Here is a 27,485-nt window from a genome sequence, read left to right as displayed (position 1 = left end):
AAGAAACTCAAACTGCCAGAAGAGGGGGCCTGGGAATCTGAAAGTTGAATGTTTGCCTCACTTGATTGTGAAGTAAAGTGAATCCCAGGGTGTAAAATCCTCCAATACTTTGGGAAAGATGATCTCTGGTGGCTCAGAGGTAAAGAATCCACCTAGTAATGCAGGAGACCTGGGTTCAATCTCTGGGTTGGAAAGATCCCCTGGAGGAAGAAACGGCAACCCACTCCAGTATTCTTGCCTGGGAAACCCCATGGATAGAGGAGCCTGGCAGGCTACAGTCTATGGGGTTACAAAATAGTCCAACACAATTTAGCAACTAAACCACAAAGTTGAAAGTAAGTGAAAGTCGCTCAGTTGTGTCCGACCCTTCGCAACCCCATGGACTATCCAGTCCATGGAATCGTCCAGGCTAGAATACTGGAGGGGGTAGTCTTTCCTTCTCCAAGGGATCTTCCCAACCAGGGATCAAACCCAGGTTTCCAACAGTGCAGGCAGATTCTTTACCAGCTGAGCCACAAGGGGAGCCTAAACAACAATAAAAACTTGTTTAAAGCACTCAATAATCTACTCCTTCAGGAGACCCTGAGGGTTGAGGGTCAGGAGTTCATTTTTCTTCATGCCACACACTGAGTACCTGCCTTGCAAAAAGCAGGTTATTGGTAATTCAATACACCAATCAGATGTTGCTTGAGCTTGGAGATCATCCTCCGTACCATCATTCATAGATTCTAGGACACCCATACCCACTCTTGAGGCTTCTGGATGTCCTTCATATTGAAGGAAGTTAGGGTATAAGCAAAGCCTGGAGATCTGGATCCAAACTTCTCAGTTTGGGCCACACTTTCATATCTCCTGGGCTGTGCTTCTTAACCCTCAGTGAATCTAAGGAATTGCCTATGTGTCTTTTGCAAAAACACAGTCTTGTCCAACAGTTGTGGGTAGGGCCTGAGAGTCTGATTTTCTCACAAGCTCCAGGTGTTGCCCAGGCTGCTTAAGCTGTCATTATTAAACAGTGAGTACTAGAGAGCTTTTCAAAAGTACTGATGTTATGGTTGATTCTGTTGATCTTACTCCATACCCACAGAATCAGTATCTCCAGGAATGGGGCCAGGGAGTCAATGTTATTAAAGGTATCAGATATTTTTAAGGAGCAGGTAAGGTGCAAATGTGTAGCCAGGCAAATCAGCCTACCATCAACCCTGTTTGGGGCTTCATTGTGTCCTGCAAAATCCATATGTTGAGGGGACTTTCACAATGCTCCAGTGGCTAAGACTCTGGACTCCCAGTGCAGGGGGCTGGGCTTCAGTCCCTGGTCAGGGAACTAGATCGCACGTGCTGCCAGGAAGATGGAAGACCCAACATGCCACAACTAAGACCTGGTGCAGTCAAATAAATTCATTCATTATAAAAAAATTATCTGTAGAATTCCTAACCCACAACTTTTTGGAGTGTAACCGTATTTGGAGATAATACCTTTAACGAGGTGACTAAGTTTAAACAAAGTCACTAGGGTGGGCACTAGTCCAGTTTAATGGTTTTCCATACAAAAAGAGAGAGGGGAATTCCATGGCAGGCCAGTGGTTAGGGCTTAGAGCTTTCACTGCCAAGGGCACAAGTTTAATCCCTGGTCTGGAAACTAATACCCAGAAATGAAGAAGCACGGCGAGAAAAAAAAAAAGAAAGAAATTAGGACACACAAGACATCAAGGATGCATGGACATAATGGAACAGGAGGACAGAAGAATGCAGCTGTCTGCACATCAAGGAAAGAGATACCACACTGTCAACACCTTGATTCTGGGCTTCAGGCCTCCAGAACTGGGAGAGAACAATTTGCTGTATTTATGTCTGTGGTAATTCAGGTGCCACCTTAGTACATTAACAGGTTCTTTGGATCAAGAGTCCCTAGAGAGGGCTCACCTCCAGGACAGGTAGGGCGTATGCATGTGATGACTTAGCTCCCGGGTGACTCCCACCCATCAACAAATGCCCACCCACCCAGATTTTTCAGGACGCAGCTTGCTCTGTGGACCACTTTTTGCAGACCACTGCTGCTAAAGGTCCCCTTCCAACTCTCTTTCTGGCCCCAACTATTTTTAATTTTCTCCTAGACTTTGAGGGACAGAACCTTGAGAACAGAGTGAGGACTGTGCTCAAACCATCCTGGATGTGAAGGGGAGCATGTCTTTTAACCAAAAAAAAAAAAAAAAAAAAAGGAAAGAGAAAAGCCCCACAACTATCCAGAAGAACACACTGAAGCTTATCACCAGATGTACAGAAAAGCTTTCACATGTTAGGAAGAAGCAGAGGACATGAGTTCAACATCTTCTGTAGGGAAGGTTTCCAGGAAGGACAGCATGCTTTCTGTAGATGGATTGAAAGCAGATGAATTTACTGGAAGGCATTTGGGTTTGTAGCCAGGAAAGGAATATGAGTGGGGAGGGCGTGTGTTGTCCTTCAGTTCTCTCTACCTCCGAAGTTTCTATGATACGGGCCATGGTCACAGGGCTCCCAGAGGTCAGCGAGAGAGGAATATTTGGTGACTTCATCAAAGCCTGACCCATAGAAGGCTGCCTCTCAGTAGCCAATGTCAGACTTCTGGGCTGTCTGCCAGGCTGAATAAATGACCTACTGGGAACTCTCTGGTAGTCCTGGAGTGGTTAGGGCTCTGCACTTTCACTTCTGAGGGTGTGGATTCTATCCTCAGTTGGGGAACTAAGATCCTGCAAGCTGCATTGGCAAGCCACCTAAGAAACAAAAACAGAAAGACAGACATGACCTGTTCCCACCTTTCCTTCCATGGACAACTCCAAGGCCAAGTCCAGTCCACGTCCATTGCTGTGGTCAAGGAGGAAGCTCCCTGGGGCTTGTGGCCATGGAGTGTCATGTGGTCAGCCTGAGTGTCCACCAAAGGGCTGGGCATCTCACACCAACTGAGAACCTGGTACCCAGGAGGAGATCAGGGCCTCAGGATACAGGCAGGTGCCTGCTGACCTACAGATCAGGGATGTGTGAGAAGTGGACTCTACAAGGTAGCCAGAAAGCACACTTTTCAAGAGGGCACTATTCTTGGTGGTCATCCTCTACCCATTTCCTCCATTAGTATGGGAGAGCTGGGCATTTCAATTGTTCTCACAACACTTTTCCTCTTCTACTCTCCCTGGGACAGATTTATCTAAAGAGATTGTTGTTCACTTGCCCAGTTGTATCTGCAAACCCATGGACTGCGGCACACCAGACCTCACTGTCCCTCACCATCTCCTGAAGTTTCCCCCAAGTTCATGTCCATTGCATTGGTAATGCCATCCAGCCATCACATTCTCTGTCCCCCTCTTCTCCTTCTGCCCTCAATCATGTGCAGCATCAGAGACTTTTCCAGTGAGTCAGCTGTTCACATCAGATGACCAATATAGTGGACTTTCAGCTTCAGCATCAGTCCTTCTAACAGGTATTCAGGGTTAATTTCCCTTAAAATTGACTGCTTTGATCTCCTTGCTATCCAAGGGACTTTCAGCACCACAACTTGAAGGCAACAATTCTTTGGTGCTTTGCCTTCTTTGTGGTCCAGTTCTCACAACCATACATGCCCACTAGGAAGACCATAGCCTTGACTATACAGACCTTTGTCTGCAGTGTAACATCTCTGCTTTTCAACACACTGTCTAGGTTTGTCATAGCTTTACTGCCAAGAAGCAACTGTCTTTTGATTTTATGGTTGCAATCACCATTGCAGTAATTGTACAGCCCAAGAAGAGGAAATCTGTCAGTACTTCCACCTTTTCCCCTTCTATTTTTCATGGAGTAACGGGGCCAGATTCCACTATCTTAGCTTTATTAATACTTGGTTTTAAGCCAGCTCTTTCATTCTCCTCCTTCATCCTCATCTAATCAGTGCACAGCATCTGGCTTCTTGCTGCTTCTGCTCTCAGTTCTAAATCCCTGAGTAAGAAATCATAAAAGGATGGTTTCTCAGCTTAAATACAAGGGTGGGACACAGAGGGACTGAAACTTAAGGGACCGTGACATATTGAAAAACTCAATCAATGACGACTTGCACTACTTGCTTACCTAAAGTATTAAAGGTGAAGTGAAAGTGTTAGTGAGTCCTGTCTGATCTTTGTGACTCCACGTACTGTAGCCTGACAGGCTCCTCTGTGGAATTCTCCAGGAAAGAATACTGGGATGGGTAGCCACTCCTTTCTCCAGGGGATCTTCCCGTTCAGGGACTAAGCCTGAGTCTCCTGCATTGCAGGTAAATTCTTTACCATCTGAGCCACCAGGAAAGCTCAAATCAAGGCGATCCTAATTTCCCTGATATTCCTAGATCAAAATTTTGGTGGTCCATGCCAGTCCCAGCTCCTTCAGTCACAAAAAGGGGTATAGTTGGAGCCCTCCACTCTGAAGGGGTGCTCTTATTTTGTTTAGTTGCTAAATCTTCTCTGAATTTTAGATGATTTTGTCTCAGCAAAGAGCTGTGATGGGCAAAGAGAATTAGTTAAAATCTTAGTACTGTCAGGTTGGCAGAGAACCAGGATTTGGAGGAAATTTTAATCTTTACCATGTGGCTTAAAGGTAAAAACTCAAGGGTTAAAGTTTTGTTTTTTTTTTTAAAGGTTACATATGAATAACACCAAGGAGAAAAATGCCAAGTTACACTCAACACTGAAATACTCAACTCGGAAGTGACTTTTTTGGACAATTGGGAATGAATTTCTCTCAGCCTTTGAATAAATAAATGTGTGTGAAAACTTTGATTAATGTAAAAACAAAATAAAACCTGTGGGGATATTAGTGGCATAAAAACACATTTAGACAATGGATTCAGGGATATTGGGTTGTCTCTTAGAAACTGGAGGCTTCCCTGGCAGCTCAGATGGTAAAGAATCTGCCTGCAATGCAGGAGACCCCTGCATTGGTCAATCTCTGGGTTGGGAAGATCTCTGAAAAAGAGAATGGCTACCCACTGCAGTGTTTTCACCTGTAGAATTCCATGGGCATAGAAGCCTGGCAGGCTACAGTCCATGGGGTCCCAAAGAGTCAGATACGGCTGAGCAGTGGGAAAGTGGGTACAGGCTGGAGAGTCCCAGAGGATCCAGACAGTCTGCAGGCAAATATCCCCCAGGACTCCAGGCACAGTGTACCCAACTTGGCACTGCCCAGGGTCTAAGATGGAGAAGGCGATGGCACTCCACTCCAGTATTCTTACCTGGAAAATCCCATGGATGGAGGAGCCTGGTAGGCTGCAGTCCATGGGGTCTCGAAGAGTCGGACACGACTGAACGACTTCACTTTTACTTTTCACTTTCATGCATTGGAGAAGGAAATGGCAACCCACTCCAGTGTTCTTGCCTGGAGAATTCCAGGGATGGGGGAGCCTGGTGGGCTGCCATCTATGGGATTGCACAGAGTCAGACACGACTGAAGCGACTTAGCAGCAGCAGCAGCAGCAGGGTCTGAGATGGAGGCTTTGCATCTGCTGGATCCACTGGGGAAAATGCTCCAGTCCAGGGCCTTGGTGGGGTTAGCAGTGAGGGCCCCTTGGAAGAAGGTTCCCTAGAGCCATGCTCACTCCTGGATCCTTAATTTGTTCCAGGCCCTGAGAACGCACCTTGTATAAGAGGACAGGTTGAACAGCCTCAGAGATAAGTGAGGAGATGAATGCCTTGGAAATGAGAACCACAGGGAGTGGGTAAATGGTGCCCTGAACTCCTGTAGCTGATCCTTGCCTACCAGAGAGCATCTAGGTCCCGCTCACGTTCAGGCCCTTTTATTTAAACACTAACAGGAGAGTCATGAATTTAAAGGGGAAAATCATGGTCAGAGATCACAGAGGACACCCAATGATTGACACTGAAGTTCCCTTTATTTCTTTTTAACAATTCAATGGAGAGGTAACAACCCCATTAACCTCCCAAGCCCAAAATTCCCTCTCCAAAATTCAGATTCATATTTCTAACTTTGTAGGAACACATCTCTCCAAAAATGCCACCAAGCCCTCCCCTCCTGCACACTCTAAATCACCTTTCCTTTTCCAGCATGCACTTAACTATTGTCTGAAACTGTGGTTTGTGTTCCTTCTAGATGTACTGAGGTCTGGGTGGCAGTGTCCCAGTGCTGGGGACAAAGCCTGCAACTCATGAGCTGGGCTAGGCGGGCATGTAGCAGGGACACAGGATGGGCTCGGTGTCATAGAAGATCTGCTCACCGCAGTGTGGACAGGGGCTGGCACTGACCCAGACCATGCTGGACCGCCCAGACTCACACAGCAGCCGCTTGAGCCGGGCGTGCAGCTGAGCCAGGAGGCCCAGGTGCAGGGTGCCACGCACATCCTCATAGCTCTCCAGGGGTGAGGGGTACAGCACGTGGCTCAGCTTGCTCAGCCCCATGGTGTGGTGCAGCAGGCTCTCCAGCACTGCCATGGAGATGGGGTTGCCGCAGAAGCTGAAGGTGGTGAGCTGGGAGCAGCAACTCAGGGCTGGCAGGAGGGCACTGAACTGGGAGTCCATGATGCCACACTCATCCAGGTCCAGGTCCTGCAGGGTGGCTGAAGTCCACTCAATCAGGACCTTCAGGGGCTCCAAGCTGAGGCTGGTCAGGTTGACCCCGCTGAGGCCCAGGTCCTTCAGCTGGCTGACGCTCGGGCACTGTGACAGGTACGCCAGATCTGACTCCGAAATCAGGCAGTTGGTGATCCACAGGGTCTCCAGAGGGGTCTTCAGGCACCTGGGGAAAGACAGGGCAGTCAGTCCCAGGGGCAGAGGTGGCGGGCGGAGGGATGTGGGAAGGAGAGACCTGTTCACCGGATCGCAGGGCATCTCACTGAGTTGGAGCTGGCCTCTCACCTTCTTAACAGGAAGGCAGGGGGTCTTCTGAGGGGAAGGTCATGCTCACATGAGAGACGACCTCCCCCTACACAAAATGATGTACTATTTTCAATGTGGGAAACAAACAGTAAACAAATGTCATTTGTCTATTTCAGCTTACTAGTATTTGGTTCACAGGAATTAATATGTTTTTACAGGACAATACTAGTTGAATTAAACAGCAGGCTGGATGCACTGGACATAGGCTGCTGGCTCCCAGCAGCTACAGATGATCCGTGGGGGAATATCCCCCAGATATTCGGGGGCCACAAACCGTCCATCACTACCTACAATTCTTTTTTTATTTTTTCCTTTCTTTCTTCTGGTTTCTTAGTGAATATATTTATTCCTAATGCTTGGAGTTTGCAGCTGCCAAAAAAGGAATCAATGGAACTCATTCATACAGACAGACTAGGCTGCATCCTCTCAGGTTTTATCACTGTATTCAAGGAAGAACAATAACCTGTTACTGAGGATTTCCTATGTATTCAGAAGTCTTAGAGGAAAACATTAATTGTAATTTGGACTTAAAGAGATTGGAGCCACTTCAACAATGATTCTCATTTGACTTTTTCTCTTCTCTGGACTGCTTAGGAGCCACAATTTCCCCATCTGTATCCCTCGTCATCTCCAGAATCACCCACTTGCCACAGCTCACCTGGAGCCTAAAACAACTCAGGACAGAAGCGTCAGGTGGGAGTGAGAGACAGAGATTCAGACTTCAAACCTCATGTGTGATGGACCAAGGTCCTTCTCGCTTAGTTATCTTTCATCATCTCAGCTAAGACATCACTCTCTTGGAAAGAATTCCCAAGGACATCAACCCTGACCCACACTATGCGGACTCCCAGCAAGAAATCCCCTTTGACAGCATCTAACCTAGGCCATGCCTCTGACCCTAACCAGGGAGGTGACTTGACAAGATGGCTGGAGACACAGTGGTGGCATTTTAAGGACTTCCAAGGGGCCCGTGCACCCTGGCAATGTCCCCAGCGGGCATAGAGCAGATGCCCCGAGGGTAATGAAATGAAAGAGGCCCACTCTGGTCTGCGGAGCTGGCGCCATGCCTCACCTGAGCACCTGGTGCAGGCGGCCCTCAAGGAAGGAGATGGAGTCCAGGTAGAGCTTCTGCAGGTGGGGCAGGTTCAGGAACTGGATGGTGAGCTGGTCGACGAAGTGCTCCTCCTGGTCGGGGGTGGTGCGTGGCAATATGTGGATGCGCGACAGCAGCAGCCGGCGCAGGTTGCCCATCCGTCCCAGGTGTGGCACAAACCTGCCCAGTGTGGCCAGCTTCCAGATGCAGTTCACCTCCAGGTCCTGGATGGAGTCCAGCTGCACCACCTTCAGGATCCTCCTGATGCTCTGCATGGGCATGGTGAAGATTCTCAGCTTCTGGCAGCGGAGGTGCAGCAGGCTCCTCCTTTGCTTGGCCTTCTTTAGCAGGTAGCTGATGGTCTCATCCAGCGTGTCCTCCTTGAGGCACAGATCGACCAGCACCTCCACAGGGGCCTGCGCCGGCTTCAGTACCACCTGCGCCTCCACCTTGCACCTCTTCTGCATGGGCTGGGCTGGCTCGGGCTCCAGCAGCGAGCAAACACTGGCCTTGATGCCAGACCACAGGGTCCAGAAGTCCTGGTGGGTGTTCTGGCGCAAGTCCAGCACCTGTAGCTTCCACCGCCTGTGGGGCCATGGAGGACATGCTGAGCTGTGCAGAGGCCGATGGGCACCAAGACCCTGCGAGTGCTCTGCACTCCTCACACCACAGCACCTCCAGCTTCCGGGCCCCCCTTGATCCCCACTTAAAGGGACATTGGGGGGTGGCCCACGTGCCTTTTCTGCCTTCTCTTCGTCAACCAGTCCTGTACACCCGATCACCTGTTCCCAGGTGACCCTCAACCTCTTGCCCTGGCTGCATTGTGCTCACGCCCGCAGGCCTTATCAGTCTGCCAGGGAGACCTTACCTGGGGCGGACCTCCTGACCAAGCAGGATGTCCAAGCCGTCGAGTACAGCCTGGAAGGTCTCCAGATGAGGCTGGTGGTCCTTCATCAGGGCTCCCAGTGGGAGGCAGGGGAAGGGCCAGGCCTGCACCATCGCCTTCAGGGCCTGGGTGTGCCTCCCAGCAAAGGCTGCCATAAACAGCGGTGGGAAGAGTTCAGTGGGCAGCTCCTCCAGAGCCACAATGGCCAAGGCCTCATTCTGCAGCAGGCTCTGGCTGGCCAGCTCAAGAAGTCTGGGTGGTGCCCGGACGCCCATCGTGAATCTACTCCGGAACGAGTCCTGGGGGGATATCAGAGAGCAAATGAGGTGGGGCCGGTCCTTCTCTGGTTAAGGAATCCAGGACACCCTACTGTTCCTCCAAGGCAGGGTCAGAGACATCTTCTGGCCACAGAGTCACAGCTTTGGCCCCAAGGGCATGTGGACAAACATCTCTCCAGGCAAAAACAAAGGAACAAGGGGACCTCTTGCCTCATCCTGTATCTACTGGCTGCTGCATTTAATCCCAGCCCTGCTGGCCGGTAAATACCTAGGAGCCTGACAGCTGACCCCACTCTATTCAGAGAAAGCTTCTGATTATTTCTCAAGGGCTGAAAACAGCAGTAAGGAGTTTAGCCCAACACGGCCTGTCTCTAAACTCCAACCAATAACTCACGCAATGGGTGCTGTTATGTCACTTCATAAAAATGTGTACCTTTCACTGTGTGTCTCGTCTAAAAATGTTGCTACCTTTTGGTTCAGTGGAGCAAAGTGCTCACATTCAGAAAAAAGCCTCCACTCTTTCAAATATTCTACAGATTTTTTTTTTTGTATCCCATGGATTTAAAAAACAATTTTTAGCTTTTAAAATGAAAAGAAACCCCCCAAATCCTTTAAGCTAGTAAAATCACAAAACTATAAAATAATATGAACTATAATCACTGGTCACAAACTAAAATGTAAAATGTCATCCAAAAATTCCTCCTAATTATGTCTTTCATTAAATCAATTCCAGGAACTTCTCTGGCCGTTCAGTGAAGAGGACTCTGTGGTTTCAATGCAGGGGCACGAGTTCTATCCTCACCAGGGAACTGCGACCCCAGATGCTGTTTGGTGTGGCCCCATCCCCTCACTCTCACCCCACCCTAGTGCATCCCCCCAGGCCCTACCCTGCCAAATTCTTTTTGGTTAAGAAATATTGTAGCAGTCTGTACAAGTGGCAAAAATCAGAGAAGAAACCAAACTGCCTGGGATAAGATAAAACTGCATGTAGAAGCAAAAGCAAAGCATGCAATTGCCAACATCAATGGAAAGGAAAAGAAAATTATCTACAGGATCCTGGCCTGCGTGGCTTGTCCCATGAAGACCCCAGCAGGTATGGCTGTCAGAGCCCAAGGCTCCAGTGTGGAGCAGTGTGCTCAGTTCTCCTTCCAGGACCCACTTTTCAGATTCTGGCTGAAATTTCCATTTCCAACTAAAGTGCTATCTTACTACTAGATCTCCATCCACCTATGTCTGAGTGGGATTTTAAATTTCTCACTATATACAACTTATGGGATCCTATGTCTGTTCACAATAGGTTAGCAAAATATAAAAGAAGAAAACCAACCTGAAGGTACATTCGTTGGTGAAATTTGGGCCACATCAAAACCAAATGTTCACGTTCAGACAGCTCTGTGCAGATGGTGGTGTCACCCCAGAGAATAAAGAAACAAAGTAAGATTTCTGAGAATAACACTGTCACTTATACGTCACACAGTGAAACATGTCCCCGTTCATGGGGGAACAGAGGTGTAATGGATGGATAGTGGGTCCTCCAGATTTTGAGGGTCCAGGCTTCCCTGGAACTGGTCAGGGCAAAATGACACCTAGGAGCTGGCCAGGAGAACAGAGGGACCAGATACTTGTAATGAAACCAAGGAAAGTACCCAAGACAGTGTGTTTTGTTTGGAGGAATTCAGAGACTTTTCTTAGGCTAGGCTTGAGAAATTACCAGCAGAGGGAGTGGCTAAAAAGGGACCACGTAGATCCCTTAAACCCAAGGCAAACCAAGAGGAAGGCAAACACTTCCTCTCTCCCTGAGAGCAAAGGGCATTTCCTCCCTGAAGCTAGAAGATTAAATTTAGGAATGTGGGTTAGGAGAGGATGGAACTGTTTTGGTTGGCTAAACTTGGGACACACCTTGTTCTGCCTGAAAGCCACTGAGGGCTTAGGGCCATGGGCTCTCCTGAAGGGAAATAACGTGGGCCAAGGACACAAATCTGTGTCAGCAAATGGCAGCAAACCAGAGGCTCAGGTGTCCCCCTGCACATCCCAGCCTGGGCTCTGTCAAGCAACCTGTACCCTCACCATGACCTTCAAAGCCTCCTTCCCAAAGTAGCTGGGTAACTTGACTTTCCTTCAGTGCCAGTGAACAAGGAATGCAAAGCACCTTCGAACCGCCCCCCCACCCCACCTCACTCCCTCCCCTAAGGCTCTCACTTACACAGATTCTCATGGGAGCTCAACTTTAAGCCCACAAATACATTTCAGTTTTTCCTTTGCTCTGCATTAAGCACAGGTAGCCACATGGACTTTCTCCCTGGAGAGGTGCAAAGCCTGCATCAAAGGGTCTGGGTGAAGACCCTGCTGGTTTAGCTGACACACTGGTTCTGCTGCGGTCTCAGAACACAGATGGATGGAACCTGTCCATGCCTGGCATTGTTATGCCCCAAAGTTCTTCTATTTGGAGGGCGAGAGGTTGGCCTTACCTGAAGGATACTCCAGTTTGGTAACTTTATAGAGATGGCATTCATCAAATTCCTACCATCCCCATTAGCAGCCAGAGATGCGGATGTCTCTTAAGTAGACTTAAAACCCTAAAATAGGGTTAAGCTGGAATGTGTCTTGTGGGCATTCTGACTTCCTGCAATCACCTTGACCAATTAGCTGCAGTAGCACAAGTTTAGCAACAAAGAATCATTGAGTCCCTGATTAAGAGGCAGCCATGATGATGCTGGCACTTTCCCCCACTACCTCAAATAACTTTTAAAGAGAACCTAAAGTTCACCCCTCATTTCCTTTCCAGCCTGGTGAGCCTGAGACAGCCAAGGCAGGATGCTGTCATGTTCCAAGAAGGTGGAACTGGAAGACCCATTTGGGCAAACATGGATGGATGGACGGATCTGCCCCACTGAACATTAGGAAGAGCTAGCCAACTTCACGGGGAGTTGGGGAAACAGGAAACAGCAGAGGTCTATGCTTGGGATGTTTCCATGGGAACTCAACATCCAGGAGATCTAAAGATGCAGGATGGACCACTGTCTTCAAATGATCTAAAAACGGGAAGTATCAGCCAAAAAGTCTTTCCATGTGAGGCAGGGCACAGGCCTTTGTCCACCTCCAGCTTCACAGAATCTGTCTGTGCAGGGGACTCACTGGACACAGAAGCACTAGGGACTCATCTGCATGAAGACATGTTCTTTCTGCCCAGTGTCAGGTCTTCCCAGGATGACTCCCAGGACCCAGGAGTGAGTCAACCTGGGGACATTGCTACCTATTTTTATGTTGCACAGGCTGGTGCAGCCTCTGAGCTCATTTCGGGGTGGGAAGAGCTCATTCCCTCTCTAGTTGCAGAGTTCCTTCTACGACTGCAAAGCATTTTCTCCTGAGGTTCTTCCTGGGGCTCTCTGGAATGCATCTGTGTGCAAACAGGCACTAGAAATGCTGGACGATGACCCGCCATGGATTCTGGAGGAAGACCACAGCCTGGCTGTCCTTTAGAGGCTCCAGACTGACAAGAAGCCCTGGGGACCCAGACTCCAGCAGACAAAATCCCACCTGGAGTTCCAGTATGTCTGTCCTCCCTCCACTCTGGAGTCAGATCTCTTCTTACCCTAGAAGAGTCTACCCTCTCTATCAGCCCTCTCTGCCTCTTCCTGTGCTTGGTAAGACAGATTCAATAACATCTAGACCTAAACAAAAGAGGCTCCCTCCTTCTTCCTCCCCAGTGAAGACTTGCCAGATGTCCAGGTCACCCTAACTCTAGCCAGTTACTCCTGAGGGTGGTGCATCTAGAGGCAAAGTAGCAGTAGGATCCAGTGGACAGGGGGTGGGAGGTTGAGGGTCCACTCCAGGCACGTAGGACTGCAAGACTTGGCAGGGGGTAGCCAGAACAAGGGGGAGGAAGAAAATGACAGCAGAATTAGGAGCCTGGTCTCCTGGCTTGCAGAGCTGCATCTCATTTCCTGGAGTGGTGTCAGGATCACTGAGGGCACTGCAGCCTGCACGTGGTGGCTGGGAGTGTCCCCAGGTGGTAGGGACAGAATAAGAGAACAGAACGATCAAACATTAGCTCAATACTCCATTAGGGAACTGGAGATAGAGAAGAAAACTTAAGGGGTAGGCCACAATAAGACTAATGACACTCATGGAATAATGGGAAAATTCTGAAACACGTCAGCTTTCTCTATTCATAAAGCAAAACAAGTCGCTTAGCATCAAAGCCAGCTTGGCTTTCTTAAATCAAGCTAACTTGCTTAGCAACAAAACCATGCAACAGAAGCATGAGACATGGCCAAAAACAATCAAACAATGGTGGCATGAGACTTACATCCTGCCTAGTGAGTTCCATGAGTAAATAACTCCCAAAACATGCTCTTTGGGAGTTATTTACCTTTTTTTCAGAATGAGCCCCCAAACACTAAAACTATAGCAGAAAACAAGACCTAAAACCTGCCCAGTGTTCATCAAGTTAATGACTGCCCCAAACAGGGTCTGTGCATATAAAAAACACAATCACTTATGGAAAGGTGACTTTTCAAAATGAAAGACCTGCATTGTACTAAGACCTGAAAATATCTTTCCCAAGTAATATGACAGGGAATTCTAGTGTGCTGCAGTCCATGGGGTCACAAAGAGTTGGATACAACTGAGCAACTGAACTTAACTGAACTATGATAGTCCTAGCCTGACGATATAGAGTGGAACAAGTAAACTTGCCTGCCCTACCTGGGGGAGGCACTGATGATGGAAACGTGCTGTCTACTCAAGAAAAAGAAGATCTTCCCCCCTCTACTCTTCCTCTGATTGTGAAAGTGTACCTGAGTACTTAGGGCAACACAAGGCTTGTGAACCTGCCAAGTGTCCTACTCTAATAAATCACTTCTTTTCTAGCACTTCACTTGTCACCTAATTTCTTTCTAGTATTAAGTATCAGTCGCTCAGACATGTCTGACTTTTTCCAATCCCATGGACTGTAGCCCACTAGGCTACTCTGTCCTTGGGATTCTCTAGGCACAAATACTGGAATGGGTTGCCATTTCCAACTCCAGGGGACCTTCCCACCTATACATAAAAGAGCTTCATTAATGTGCAGTAGAGGATACCCCGGTTAACCTGTTATAGAAAACTGCCTCTTGAGTCTTTAAATTCTATACCAATTCTATACCTCTGCTTGGCCAATTGTTTATTTATTTAGGTTTTAAGGTGAATGACCTGGGGCTATTTGTTCCATCAGGACACATAAAGAACTGTGGTGCCAGACCTCTTGGGAGCCCTGGAAACAACACCTAATGTATGAGGGAGGTGACATACAAGTACAACCAACACTGTTTTGTTAGGTGACATACCACACAAGTATAACTAATGTTGTTTTATATTAGATATAAAAGTTAATAGAGTAAAACCTAAGAGTTCTCATCAAAATGAAAATACTTTTTTCCTATTTAATTTTGTATCCATATGAAATGATGAATGTTCACTAGACTTACTGCGCTCATCACTGCAGGATGGATGTAAGTGGACTCATGATGCTGAGCCCCTTAAACTTACACAGGGCTATAAGTCAATTCGATTAATATCTCAGTAAGACTGAAAAAAAAAAAGTCATGATCTTCCATTCAGGGTGTCTGAACAAATGAAAAGCAAGCAAGCCTCAAAAATAATGACAGGCAAACCTCATCTGTATGCTGGAGCAGGGCCACCAGGGTGACCACTCATGCTGAAACTGCAAAGACAACCTTCATAATCTAAGGCACAATCATGATGTTTTTCCACAGCTATTCCATATTTTTTTTAAAGCTAAGGCCCCTGTTACACTGTTGTAAATGTTTGTTGTTGTTCAGTCACTCAGTACTGTCTGACTCTTTATGACGCCATGAACCTTAGCACACGAGGATTCCCTGTCCCCCAGAGTTTGCTCAAACTCAAGTCTACTGAGTCAGCGATGCCATCCATCCATTTCTTCCTCTGTCATCCTCTTCTCTTGTCTTCCCTCTTTCCCAGCTTCAGAGTCCTTTCCAATGAGTCAGCTCTTCACATCAGATGGCCAAAGTTTTGGAGCTTCAGCTTCAACATCAGCCCTTCCAATGAATATTCAGGGTTGATTTCCTTTAGGATTGACTGGTTGTAAATGTTTAGAGAAATAAAAATACTAAAGCAATTTTTTTAGTACTCTGTGATCTTAAGCATTGAGAATTAAAGTGTTTCATTTCTTTGCAGAAACGTCAGAAAGGAGTCCTCTCAACTCTGCTTCCTTTCTTCTCAGCACATAAATTTCAACTGAGGGGTGATGATCTTTCTTATGCACAGCCTGGCCAATTGTTACCCTACTTCCTAAGCCTGGATCTGCTTCCAAGGTCTCATTCTTTGTGCTTTCAGGCCTGATACTATCTCCAAGTTTCTTTATCACTACCAAGTGAAGTAACATTTGCTGGCATCTTTGCCTCTGAGACATCTTCATTTCTTTTGTCACAAACATGCTCTTTATTCAACTTTTTCCAGGGGATGGGGAATGAGAGCCTGAAGCTGGATTCTAAATCAAAATGACAATACCTCATATTTGGCATAATTTACATCACCAAGTGGTTCACTTTCCTCATCTCACGTTCTTCCTCAAAAACTGAAACATCATCAGCAGTGGCCTCACCGTGCTTTTTCCTTTTCACAGGCAAGGGCTGGGGCTCAAGAGACTGTCACAGATGGGGCCACGGAGAATGACACAGGAATGATGCCTCTGGCCAAGTGCAGGTCTCCCTAAGCCATCCCTGGGCCAGTCTGGTGGGGCAGTGTGCCCAGGAAAGTCTCTGAGTTCTGGAATGCCCTACTCTGTTTGTGGGCAGTGAAAAGCCTAGGGCCTACTAGAGAACAGAACAGGAGCCTCCTTTCAGGGGACACTACCCACCACAGTCTAGGAACTCAGCAAGTCTGGGGGTACTGCCAGGTCATCCAGGAGGATGGGGCAATGATGCAATATTTGGGGACAAATCCAGAAAAGCCTAGATTTATACCTCACCTCAGCTCAACGGCCCTCCTCCAAGGTCTCAGGCTCAGACCATATCCCAGGAGGAAACCTCCCACTACTGCCTGCCCTCCACAGGGGCAAATAGGCAGATTCACTGATGGGGTTTCACCAGCCAGATCTGGGGAGCAGCTGTGCACAGAGGCCCCTTCCATAGGTGAGGCAGGAGATATGAAGGGTGTGGGGACCCTGGTCCATTGCCGTGACTGCAAAAGCAGAGCTCTGGGACTCTGTGCCATGGCCTGGGCTCTGATCACACTTGGTCTGCACAGTAAGGGGACTGGCTGGCAGCCCCCATGCTGACCCCTTTCTCCCTCTGCCCTGAACTCCCCTGGATTCATGACCTTGACCTCTCCTCTTTGCACATCTTCCTCCTCTCAGGGTCCTGGCCCCAGTGGGTCCTGACACAGACACTCAAGAGTCTGCAGTTCTGGGACAGAGGGTCCACATATTCTGCTCTGGAGACAGCAGTGATACTGGGGGTTACAGCCAGGTGTCCTGGGATCAGCAGTGCCCAAAGGTTACCCAGCACCCCCAGTGCATAATATCGTCCTTGCCCTGTGGTCTCTCTCCATTCTCCATTCCACGTCTGGCCACACGGCCTTCCTGGCCTCCTCCAGCTGCATCTAGAGGACTCATTCTGTTGCCTGAGTGCTTTCTTTCCAGGAGCACCTCACTACCAGGGGCCCCACACTAGGAAGAGCAAAACTTTCCTGGGCTCACCACCCAGCCCTTGCCCAATACCACACAGGGGTCGAGTGTCTGGGGTCTGAAACAAGCCTCCTGAGCACAGGTTCTGAACCTAACCATGGCTTTGGGAATGGGTCCTCAACACGCTGCAGTTGCCTTTTTTAAGACAGCAGCAGGACCAAAGCTCTCTTAGGAAAATGACGTGGGAAACTAAAGGGTGCTCATCCTCCTCAGGCTACAGACGCTACCCAGCTCCCCAATGACCAGCACAGAGGAGGCACCAGAGGTGATGAAGGGGACCAGCTTACCTGAAGATGGATTCCACCCACACTGGTTCAGCTCACAATGGCCTCAGGTCCTCAAACAACCAGTTTCCCTGGTCTCCTATCCTCTCAGTCACCCGTGTCCACCCAAGCCTGAGAATAAGATCCAAAGTGCTCCAAAAACAAGATGATGGTATGTTAACATGTGTATTTATGAACCAGAAGAATAAACTCAAAACTGGAAAGCCAACCCTGCCATGTGAGTGCGAGTCTCCTCGTATCTCCGAATCTGAGTGATTTCTCAATGGCTGGACCAGCAGACAATTGAAGCGCCGAGCTGGACTCAGGTCCAAGGGCCCTTCTTCAAAGGACACTGATCACTGCCCAGCAGCCCCATTTCGGTCCCTTTCTCAGCCCACCATGCCCTGGAACCTTCAGAGGGGAGCCCATGTCCAGTGCCAAGTGGCAGCAGACCCTGGTTCGCTGGATTATTGCCTCCACAGGGTAGGCCTCTTTGCGGAGCACGTAGGTACGGCTGGCTCCTCACCCTCCTGGGCTATTATTCCAGCCCTCGGTCCAGATAACTCGTTTTTGGGAGGCGAATAGTACTGGGGGTCTGTGGGGGTGAACCAGAGACTAGCTCAAGGTCACCTTATGGGAAAGCAGGGGACCCAAGGCGGGAACTTACGGTTTGTGCAGCTGTGCCTTGCCACAAGGTCCCTGTTGAACGCTGAGGAGAGAGAAGTGGTTACTCTGCAGTGTCCGGAAAACAGGTGGCCTAATCAACCCAGCTACTGTTTCCTTCTGGAGCAAATCTCATGAGATCTTGGGATCGCGAGTGCAGTCTCCCAGGGAGTCCAGAATGGCGGTGAAGGCATGCAGAGAAGGGGAAGGGTGTTGCCTGTGGCCATGCCCCTGGCAATGGCGGGGGTAGGAGCATTAGGGTGGGGGTAGGGAGGGGTCAATGGCACCCCACTCCACCCCACTCTAGCCTGGAAAATCCCATGGATGAAGGAGCCTAGTATGCTGCAGTCCATGGGGTCGCTCAGAGTCAGACACGACTGAGCGACTTCCCTTTCACTTTTCACTTTCATGCACTGGAGAAGGAAGTAGCAACCCACTCCAGTGTTCTTGCCTGGAGCATCCCAGGGACGGGGGAGCCTGGTGGGGTACCATCTACGGGGTTGCACAGAGTCGGACACTACCGAAGTGACTTAGCAGCAGCAGCAACAGCAGGGAGGGGTAGCCGGAGAAGTCAATAGCACCCCACTCCAGTACTCTTGCCTGAAAAATCCCATGGACACAGGAGCCTGGTAGGCCACAGTCCATGGGGTCGCTAAGAGTCAGACACGACTGAGCAACTTCACTTTTACTTACTCTTCACTTTCATGCATTGGAGAAGGAAATGGCAACCCACCCCAGTGTTCTTGCCTTGAGAGTCCCAGGGAAGGGGGAGCCTGGTGAGCTGCTGTCCATGGGGTCATACAGAGTCAGACACGACTGAAGCGATTGAGCAGCAGCAGCAGCAGCAGCAGCAGCAGCAGCAGCAGCAGGGAGGGGTAGCGGAGAGGGCAATGGCACCCCACTCCAGTACTCTTGCCTGGAAAATCCCATGGATAGAAGAGCCTGGTGGTATACGGCTGAAGCAACTAAGCAGCAGCAACAGCAGCAGCAGGGAGGTGTAGGGCTGGCTGGGGGTGGGGTAGGGGGGTGGTGTGGGGGTGAGAGTGGGGTTGGGGGTTGGGTGGGTTGGGGGGCAGGTTAAGGGTTGGGTGTGGGGGCGGATTGGGAGTCAGGGTGTGGGGTGGTAGTGGGGGTTGGGATGAGGTATGGGGGAAGGTGGGGTGGTGGAGGGGTAGGGCTGTGGTGGGGTTATGGGTTTGGGATGGGCGTGGGGTAGGAGAAGTGGCCCTTGTAGCTGGGTGTCCAAGGGGTGCTTGGAGGCACAGGTAGACAGGTTCACACAGAAAGCTACACAGATACAAATAACAGAGAGTCTAGAAGACGGAGGGAGGGCTCCAAGAGAGGGGGCGGTGTGGTGCCTGTGGCCACGCCCACCGGTCTGGCGGCGGGGGCAGGGGGAGGGGAGGAACTTTTAGATGGGGGTACAGTGGGATAGGGAAGGGTAGAGTAAGGTGGGGGTAGGGAAGGGTGGGAGGAGGATGGGGGTAGGGTTGGGTCTGTTTGGGGTGGGTGTGTGGGAGGTGTGGGGGTGTAGGGGTGTGGTGGACGTGGGTTGGGGGTGGGATGGGGTGGGATGGGGATACGGTTGTGGGTGTGGTGTGGGGGGTGCAGTGGGGGTGGGGGTAGGATTGTGGGATGGGGTGGCAATATGGGTGTGGAGTGGGGGTGGGGTAGGGGAAGTGGGTAAAGGCCCTTGTAGCTTGGTGTCCAACAGGCAACTGGGGGCACAGGTACGTGCACACAGAAAGCTACATAGATAGGAAGAACAGGGAGCCTCACTCAGAATGTTGTGGGCCCTAAGGGGTGGTAGGCTAGCCACAAGGGCACAACATTGACAAGGAATGACCTAGATAGGTGCATAATGAGAAAGGGGTTCTCCAAGTCAGTTGAGCCCAGAAGTCCTTGTTTTCTGGTCCCCTGAAGGAATGCACAGGCAATAGACCAAGCCAACATGACTAGTACCGTGAAACTGTCCAAGATGATGGGAGAATGCAGAATGCAGGTGTATGTCACTCAACTGTCCAGGGCGACCGCTTTTAACCCTCCCCAATGCTCTGCAGGCCGGTCCCTGTCATGAGCAAATGCCAAGATTCTGTAACCTTTGAGGATAAGGTTAGAGTTAAAAGTGCAACCTGACATGATCCATGAGCAATTGAAGAATTTAACAGGAAAAAGAAAATCAGATGCTTACCAAAATTCATGTGCCTGGAGAAGCAGCAGGTACTTGTTCATATGTGCAAGTTTCCTCTCCGGGATGTTCATGTGTACACGTGCATGTGTGTGCACATGTGCATGCAGAAGCATCTGCCAGTGTGTTTGTGAGTATGAGCTGTCAGAACTGATCTAGCCAAATGATGGAAGTTGGATAGCAAAAACATGAAAGTCATAGGGAAAGGTACATAGACTCTGGACATCAGAAGCACTGAAGCCAGGGTACCGATCCCTGTTATTTCACTGATGAGTAAGCTCTAAGTGGAATCACAGTGGTCCACTCAGGATGCCTGGCAGAAAAGAGAGGCAGGAGGAAACAGCCTGGAGAGTGTGCAGAGGAAAGTCCACTACACCTGCAGTTTATGAAAAGTCAAAAATATACCTAATGAGCTGGAAGGAGAAACTACCTAATTAATTGAGTTATTTAGCTATGGAAATTTCCAGTGAAACAGCCAAAAGTGCTTCCTGGCTTCTTCTTGTTGCCTATAGTAAAATATGAAGGAAAATTAAAAAAAAAAAAAAAACAACTTTAAGAGAAAGACTATTAAAAAAGTAGACAGAACTTGCTGATTTGGAAATTTTCCAGTCTTTTATGTTGACAGAAGATGCTAAAATTAATGGCTCTCAAGAAAAAGGTCATATCTGGGGCATTAGGGTAAGGTGGTCTAAATATAACATTGTACATCACATATACGTCAGTTCTTAATTTTTTTTTTTTTAAATAAAGTTGGTCTAAAGATGAGCCGAAGATAATGACATCTGGTCCCATAACTTCATGGGAAATAGATGGGAAAACAGTGGAAACAGTGTTAGACTTTATTTTGGGGGGGCTCCAAAATCACTGCGGATGGTGTCTCCAGCCATGAAATTAAAAGACACTCCTTGGAAGAAAAGTTATGACAAACCTAGATAGCATATTGAAAAGCAGAGACATTACTTTGCCAACAAATGTCTGTCTAGTCAAGGCTATGGTTTTTCCAGTGGTCATGTATGGATGCGACAGTTGGACTGTAAAGAAAGCTGAGCACCAAAGAATTGATGCTTTTGAAATGTGGTATTGGAGAAGACTCTTGAGAGTCCCTTCGACTACAAGGAGATCCAACCAGTCCATTCTAAAGGAGATCAGCCCTGGGTGTTCTTTGGAAGGAATGATGCTAAAGCTGAAACTCCAGTACTTTGGCCACCTCATGTGAAGAGTTGACTCATTGGAAAAGACTCTGATGCAGGGACGGATTGGGGGCACGAGGAAAAGGGGACGACAGAGGATGAGATGGCTGGATGGCATCACTGACTCGAAGGACGTAAGTTTGAGTGAACTCCGGGAGATGGTGATGGACAGGGAGGCCTGGCATGCTGCAACTCATGGGGTCGCAAAGAGTAGGACACGACTGTGTGACTGCACTGAACTGAAAGACGAGTGTAACTGTTAAATTCTGTGTTAGGCCTCAGAAAGGTGGAATGGGATGCTTCATAGGATTATTTAGTCAGGCCAATGCCCTCCAAAGAGTTTGGGGGTGTCACTCAGAGATCATTTTAATCACACAATAGGACTTATACCAAGTTTCAGGGTGTTATTGCTCAGCTATCTCAGCATAAAACCAAGACAGAGTAGGCCTTATTATGAAGACATGTGTGATTGTGGCTTTGGAGTGGGGTGCTTTCGCATGAACACCAGTAAGATTATCAGAAGACACATCAAGTTTTAAAATAACAAACTTATGCTCAGCTTGGACTGAAAGGACCAGAAAACGTACAAAATGAGAGCTCTGGACTGCTACCTTTGACAAGCAGGAAACAGGCTATGCAGACTGTTTCAGTGTAACTATATACTCCCCACCTTTCATGCAATGCAATCATGTCAGAGGGTATAATTAAACATTCAGAAACTGAAGCCTAGGAAGTTTCCAGGCCTTGAATCCTAATCCAAGGATTGCCAACAAGAACCTGTGGTATTTCAGAACTGCTATTATTGACTCCCATCTCCCCTCCCCTTTCTGGAACAGAAGTGTCTATGAAAGTTATGTATGCTTGACCCACCATTGTATGTTGGCTGTGAAAGTGAGCAGATTAACTCATCTCTTTTGTTCACAGATCCTCAGGTCTAGAGGAACTACATTTGTATAATTTGAACTGTTGTGTTGGAGAAGACTCGAGAATGTCCTGGACTGCAAGGAGATCAAACCAGTCAATCCTAAAGTAATTCAGTCCTACATATTCATTGGAAGGACTGATGCTGAGCTGAAGATCCAATACTTTGGCTACCAGATGCGAAGTACTGACACATTGGAAAAGACCCTGATGCAGTAAAGACTGAAGGCAGGAGGAGAAGGGGACGGCAGAGGATGAGATGGTTGGATGGCATCACCAACTGAATGGACTTAAGTTTGAGCAAGCTCCTGGGGTTTATGATGGACAGGGAAGCCTGACGTGCTTCGTAAAGATTAGAACACAACTGAGTGACTGAACACTTGAGATACTGCACAACTGGACTCTGATTCATATCTGGACCTGACTTAGATGACAGGTCCTGAATTTCAAGTTAATGCTATAATGGATAAAATCTTTGAAAGCATTGTCAGAAAATGCATTTTGGACATAAAAGTATGTAAACAATTTGTGGCCACATGTGTACCAAGTGGTTTTAAATTATGTCCACAAATCCTTTCCATCAAGGGTGGACCTTATACTCCCCTTCACAGGTGGGCTGGACTTAGTGGCTCACTTCTAATGTTAGAATATTGTAGAAATGAAAATGAAACTAGGTCATAAAAGGCACTGCACCCTGCTTGCTCATCCTCTTGGATCACTCTCTCTAGAAGCCAGCCTAGTCATATCTTGAGAACACTCAGTTATCCCAGTAGAGAGGCCCACGTGAAAGAACTGAGGCTTTCTCCCAACAGGCAGCAAGGAAACTGGTTTCAACAGCGATGTGAGTAAGCCATCTTGGAAGGAAATCCACCAGCCTATGTCAAGCCTTCAGATGTCGGCAACCTCATGAAATCCTGAGCCAGAACAATCAGATGAATTACTCCTGGATTCCCAACTTTCACAGCAGTATGAGATAATATTGTTTTAAGCTGTTAGTTTGGGGTAATTTGTTACGCAGCAGTAGTTCATTAATGCACTGCCAACTTTGGGCAATGTCTTTATCCAGGGGTGCCTGTCCATTTAGTCCAAGTGAAGCCAGAATCTGTATGTCAGTTTAGTAAAAATATCCCACCCTTGATCTGACCACCCTCAGTATCAGATCAAATTCCTTATCACTCACCTCAATATCTTATCAACCTTGCCTAGCCTAGCAATGATCCTCTCAGTTTAGCCAAAATCCACCCTCACCCTTATGGTCCTCTGAATAAGTTTTCATCCACTGACACCCACCCTGTTGTTGTTCATTGCTTTTCAGTCTCCCAGTCTGTATTTGCAACCCCATGCACCCATCCTGTTCTTTAGCTATAAATCCTAGCTGTGTCCCTGCTGGAGTCAGGCTCAAGTTCAAACTCTCTCCCCTATTATAAGACCCTGCTGTAGTACTCTTACCTTGAATAAAGTTTTTCTTACCACCTTTAGTAAGTGTTATGAATAATTTTAAACATTTCCAAGTTCTGTTACTAGGAATTACTCTCAAAGGAATATTTTTATACCTTTACTTTTTATACTATCTTCATTTGGGGGAATAGATTTCTAGAATTAAAACATTTCACATTTTTACCATACAAACAAAATATCTTTTAAAAGATATTTATATATCTTTAAAAAAAACCCATACAGTAATCTGAAAAGGATGTATATATAGACATGTCAGTGTATACACACACATACCCTCAGAGTTGCAAGGAAAACTTAATTCCCAGTAAACTGTAAATAAAAACATTCAGCCTGAAAATAGTGAAATCTTTGGAATTGCCAAAAATCATAGAGAATGAAATTTTAATTTTAAAAAATGTGTACATAAAAATATTTGGGATTCAGACAGAATTGATATTTAAATAAAGATAGGTCAAGTCCTAAACACTTTAAAAAAAAAAAAAAGAAATACTCAGTATAATGTAATAACCTATAATGGAAAAAACCCTAAATAATAGATATGTATCTACATAACTCAATCACTCTGATATACATTGGAAACAAACACTGTAAATCAAATATATTTCCATAAAAATTTGCAAAGAAAGCTTTTAAAATACATGGCTATAAAAAAAATCCTAAAGAAAGTAGGAGGTATATATGAAATGAAACAAAAATATAAAACAACAAAAATTAAACTTGTTGGGATAATAAAACAAGAGCTGCTTCTTGGAAAAAGTAAATCAGAAACATTGATACAACTGTGGCAAATCTAATAAGGGGAAGAGGAGCTAACTGCAATATTAAAAATGAGAAATGGAATGAGATTCTGAGAGGATAATATTCAATCCTGAGTGGAATTACTTTTGTTTCAGGAAAGGTACAGTCAAGCAAAAACCTGAGGAAAGAAAGGGAGGAAGAAAGGAAAGAGAGGAAGAGAGACAGGGGAAGAAAGGAAAAAAAGAAATGAAGTGAGAAAGAGAGAAAAGTAAATGTCTCAACAGATGTTGTAAACTATCCAAGAAAACAATTCTCTTTAAATTCTAAAAACAGAAATAGAAATTTATTAAGCCATATACTCATTGCCTTTGATGGTACTAAGAACAAGAAAACCCATTTACACATCACTGTTTAGAAGTCCTGGCCAACACAATAAGATTAGGTAAAAAGAATAAAAGTATGCCATGTTATGTGTAAAAAGACAGACAGCAGAATTAATTTAAAAAAACATTACTATAAATACTAATTTTACATACAATTTTGGCACCATTAATAATAAATTTTATCTGAAAGAACAAGCAAAGTAAACAAGGAAATTCAAAAAGGGCAATAATAAAATAGTAATCTTGACAGATATTCAATTTATTTTTAAACAAAACAAAATGATCTTGCCTTAAAAAAATACAGATGTATCAATAGAAAAACAGAGAAAGCTCCTGAAAGGACTCAACTATTAACTATCTTTTATTTGCAGGCATAGAAACTGACACAAGTTATTTCTAAGAAGCAAAGCCCTGATGTTATTATCTCTCCTCAGTTTTTCTTTTTGTGAAAATCTAGGAAATTTAGCCTGGAGAGGGAAGAAGAGGGTAGACTTAAAGTTCCTTTAAGGAGGAGGAAGAAAGGGAGGGGGTTGGAGATTTCACTTGTGATTTGAACAGCATTGGTGAAGCTCAAACAAGGGAGGTAGCAAGCCATGCAGGCCTAGAGGAAGAGAATTTCCAGAAGAACGGCAGGTGCAAAGTCTTTGGATCAGGAAGAAATAGAATTTGCTTGAGGAAAAGCAAGACCAGTGTTGTCAAAAACAGTGCACCAATGAGGAGAACAGTAGAGTAGAATGACAGAGAATGGAAGAGAGGAGGTAGTCAGGGTCCATATCACTGGAACCTTTTTCAGTTCCAAACGTTCAGCACAAATGGAGGTATACAATAAAGGAGATATGTATACAAAAGTCTGCACGTTTAATTATACATAGAAGTTTTCACCTGAGACCAGAACACACATACACACTCTTTCTACAACTAAAGAAAGTGGTTTAAGCCGACACTTAGCAAAGTGCTTTGGCCAAAGCAAACTAACTGGAAAGGCCTAGTAAAATATTCAAAGTGCAAATCAATCAATAAAGCATTGAGTAAATAAATACAATAGAATTTACACTCAGGAAATTACGTAAAATGCAGACAACAGACTCACTACAGCTTAGTTATCTGTAGGCCTTCCTCTTCAGTTCTGAGAGGGATGCTAACCTCTTGGTGATTATCACTTTCCAGCATTTTGTGAAAGCTGAGAGAATTTAAATAAATTGAGGTGAGAGAAACAACAACAACAAGTGAGCAGAGATAAAGAGGAGAAAGGAAGAGGAAAAGGAGATATTTCTCCTGGCATAGGTCTACAGCCAGGATCCCAGGTTCCTTGAATGGTGCACAGAGATTGCTAGGTATCTGTGTCAGAAGTGGAGAAGAGATGGCATTAAAACATACCTAGGGAGACTCAATTCCAGGAACCCAGAGAGGCAGCCAAGTTTGCAGATATTCAGGAACCAATACTTAGAGGGTACCCTGCAGGTCTGTGAAAGTGCCCTTGGAGACCACAAGAAAAAAGGTTTCCACAAGTATAATCACAGATTAGATAGTTGGATAGATTAGAGGAAAGATAATAAGTCTATGAACTGATAATTACTGAAATAAATGAGATAATTCTTGCACATCAGACTGTGTTAAGTAAGACCGAAACTCAGTATGAGTTTGATAAAATGGGAAATTACACATACAAAGAATTAACTGTTAACTGTAATACATTCGTGTCCAAGGCAACATAAGATACAACACTGAAATCTTCACATGTTCAACTAGGGTAAGACACATGTAACTGGAAAAGGTAAGGAAAAGTTCTGTAAAGGGTTTAATCACCTGGACCATTTTTATCCACTACATTTACTATTCTTGGACACCTCCATTATAGCTTAAGGGTAAGACAACTAACTTTAGCCCAATTCATAAACTGAACAGATTCCCTGTGTTTGAGCCTTTTCAGTTAAAAATATGGGTCCAGGACAAATCAAACTGGACGTCAAGACTTTTTTCCTTGGGAATCTTAACTTGCTTTACTACTGTGACTGAGACATACATGGCTACTTCACTCTGGCTAAAGGCCAGCCAATGGGAAAGGGGACGAAATGAATCAAATTCCCCTTTTGATCACTCAATATGAGGTCCACAGGCACCAGGCCTCATTCTATTAACTATATCTGCTTCTCCAACTGCAGTCAATGATACACAGGGCCTGCTTGATGCTTGCAGAGGCCCCTCATCAAACACAGGCACTTTAATGGTTGGCATCCTTGAGATGTCCCTGGGCTAGGTAAAGACATTCTGAGACAGTGTTCCTTCTGCTGTGGCTCCATGCCTGGAGAGACTGTGTGCCTCTTTCTCAACTGAGACAAGAAGCCACAGCTCTCTGCTGACTAAATCCTGTGTCTGCTCCAAACTCACATCACAGCTTCTCCATCAACATCTCCACAGGAGGCTTTCAGAGCCAGGTTATCTTAGATCAGCACAACAGAGGCACTTCGGAGAGTTCAGCAGCACATGGGACCATACCATAACAAAGCCATTCCAATCTGGCTGTATAGTTAATACTGAGATCTTCAAGGCATGAAAACAGTTGAAAATTATGTTGCTAAAACGCTCAACAGATTGTATCTATAGTAAAGCTTTGGAACTTACAAATAACTTGAAATACCAAAACAGGTTGTTATTTTCCTCTCTCCCCCTCTCTCATTCTCTCTCTCACACACACGGATGCACACATACTTTTTACATGTTAAGACAATTATATGAAAAACAGGTAATATATTTTTAAATAACATCTCAACATTCAGATCAAACAAAACTGTACTTCATGAATTAAAAAAAAAAAAAAATTACCCATTGGTTTCACTATATTTGATACTACTG

The 27,485-nt window shown here is 46.4% G+C and overlaps 1 protein-coding gene across 1 annotated transcript; it reads right to left on the bottom strand.

Annotated features, from left to right (window-relative positions):
- Positions 1 to 5,866: 5,866 nt before the first annotated feature.
- On the bottom strand, positions 5,867 to 11,260 carry LOC132344621 (melanoma antigen preferentially expressed in tumors-like). The gene is made up of 4 exons (XM_059884281.1): positions 10,448 to 11,260; positions 8,825 to 9,141; positions 7,936 to 8,541; positions 5,867 to 6,723 (listed from the first exon to the last, which is right to left on the bottom strand). The coding sequence occupies exons 1-4, from the start codon at positions 10,481 to 10,483 to the stop codon at positions 6,147 to 6,149; spliced, it is 1,536 nt and encodes a 511-aa protein (XP_059740264.1). The 5' UTR covers positions 10,484 to 11,260; the 3' UTR covers positions 5,867 to 6,146.
- Between the last annotated feature and the right edge of the window lie 16,225 nt (positions 11,261 to 27,485).

This window comes from Bos taurus, chromosome Y, assembly GCF_002263795.3.
Source record: "Bos taurus isolate L1 Dominette 01449 registration number 42190680 breed Hereford chromosome Y, ARS-UCD2.0, whole genome shotgun sequence".
Taxonomy (NCBI): Eukaryota; Metazoa; Chordata; class Mammalia; order Artiodactyla; family Bovidae; genus Bos; species Bos taurus.
Note: the sequence above shows the minus strand (reverse complement) of the source record. Positions and strands in the feature narration are given on the sequence as shown.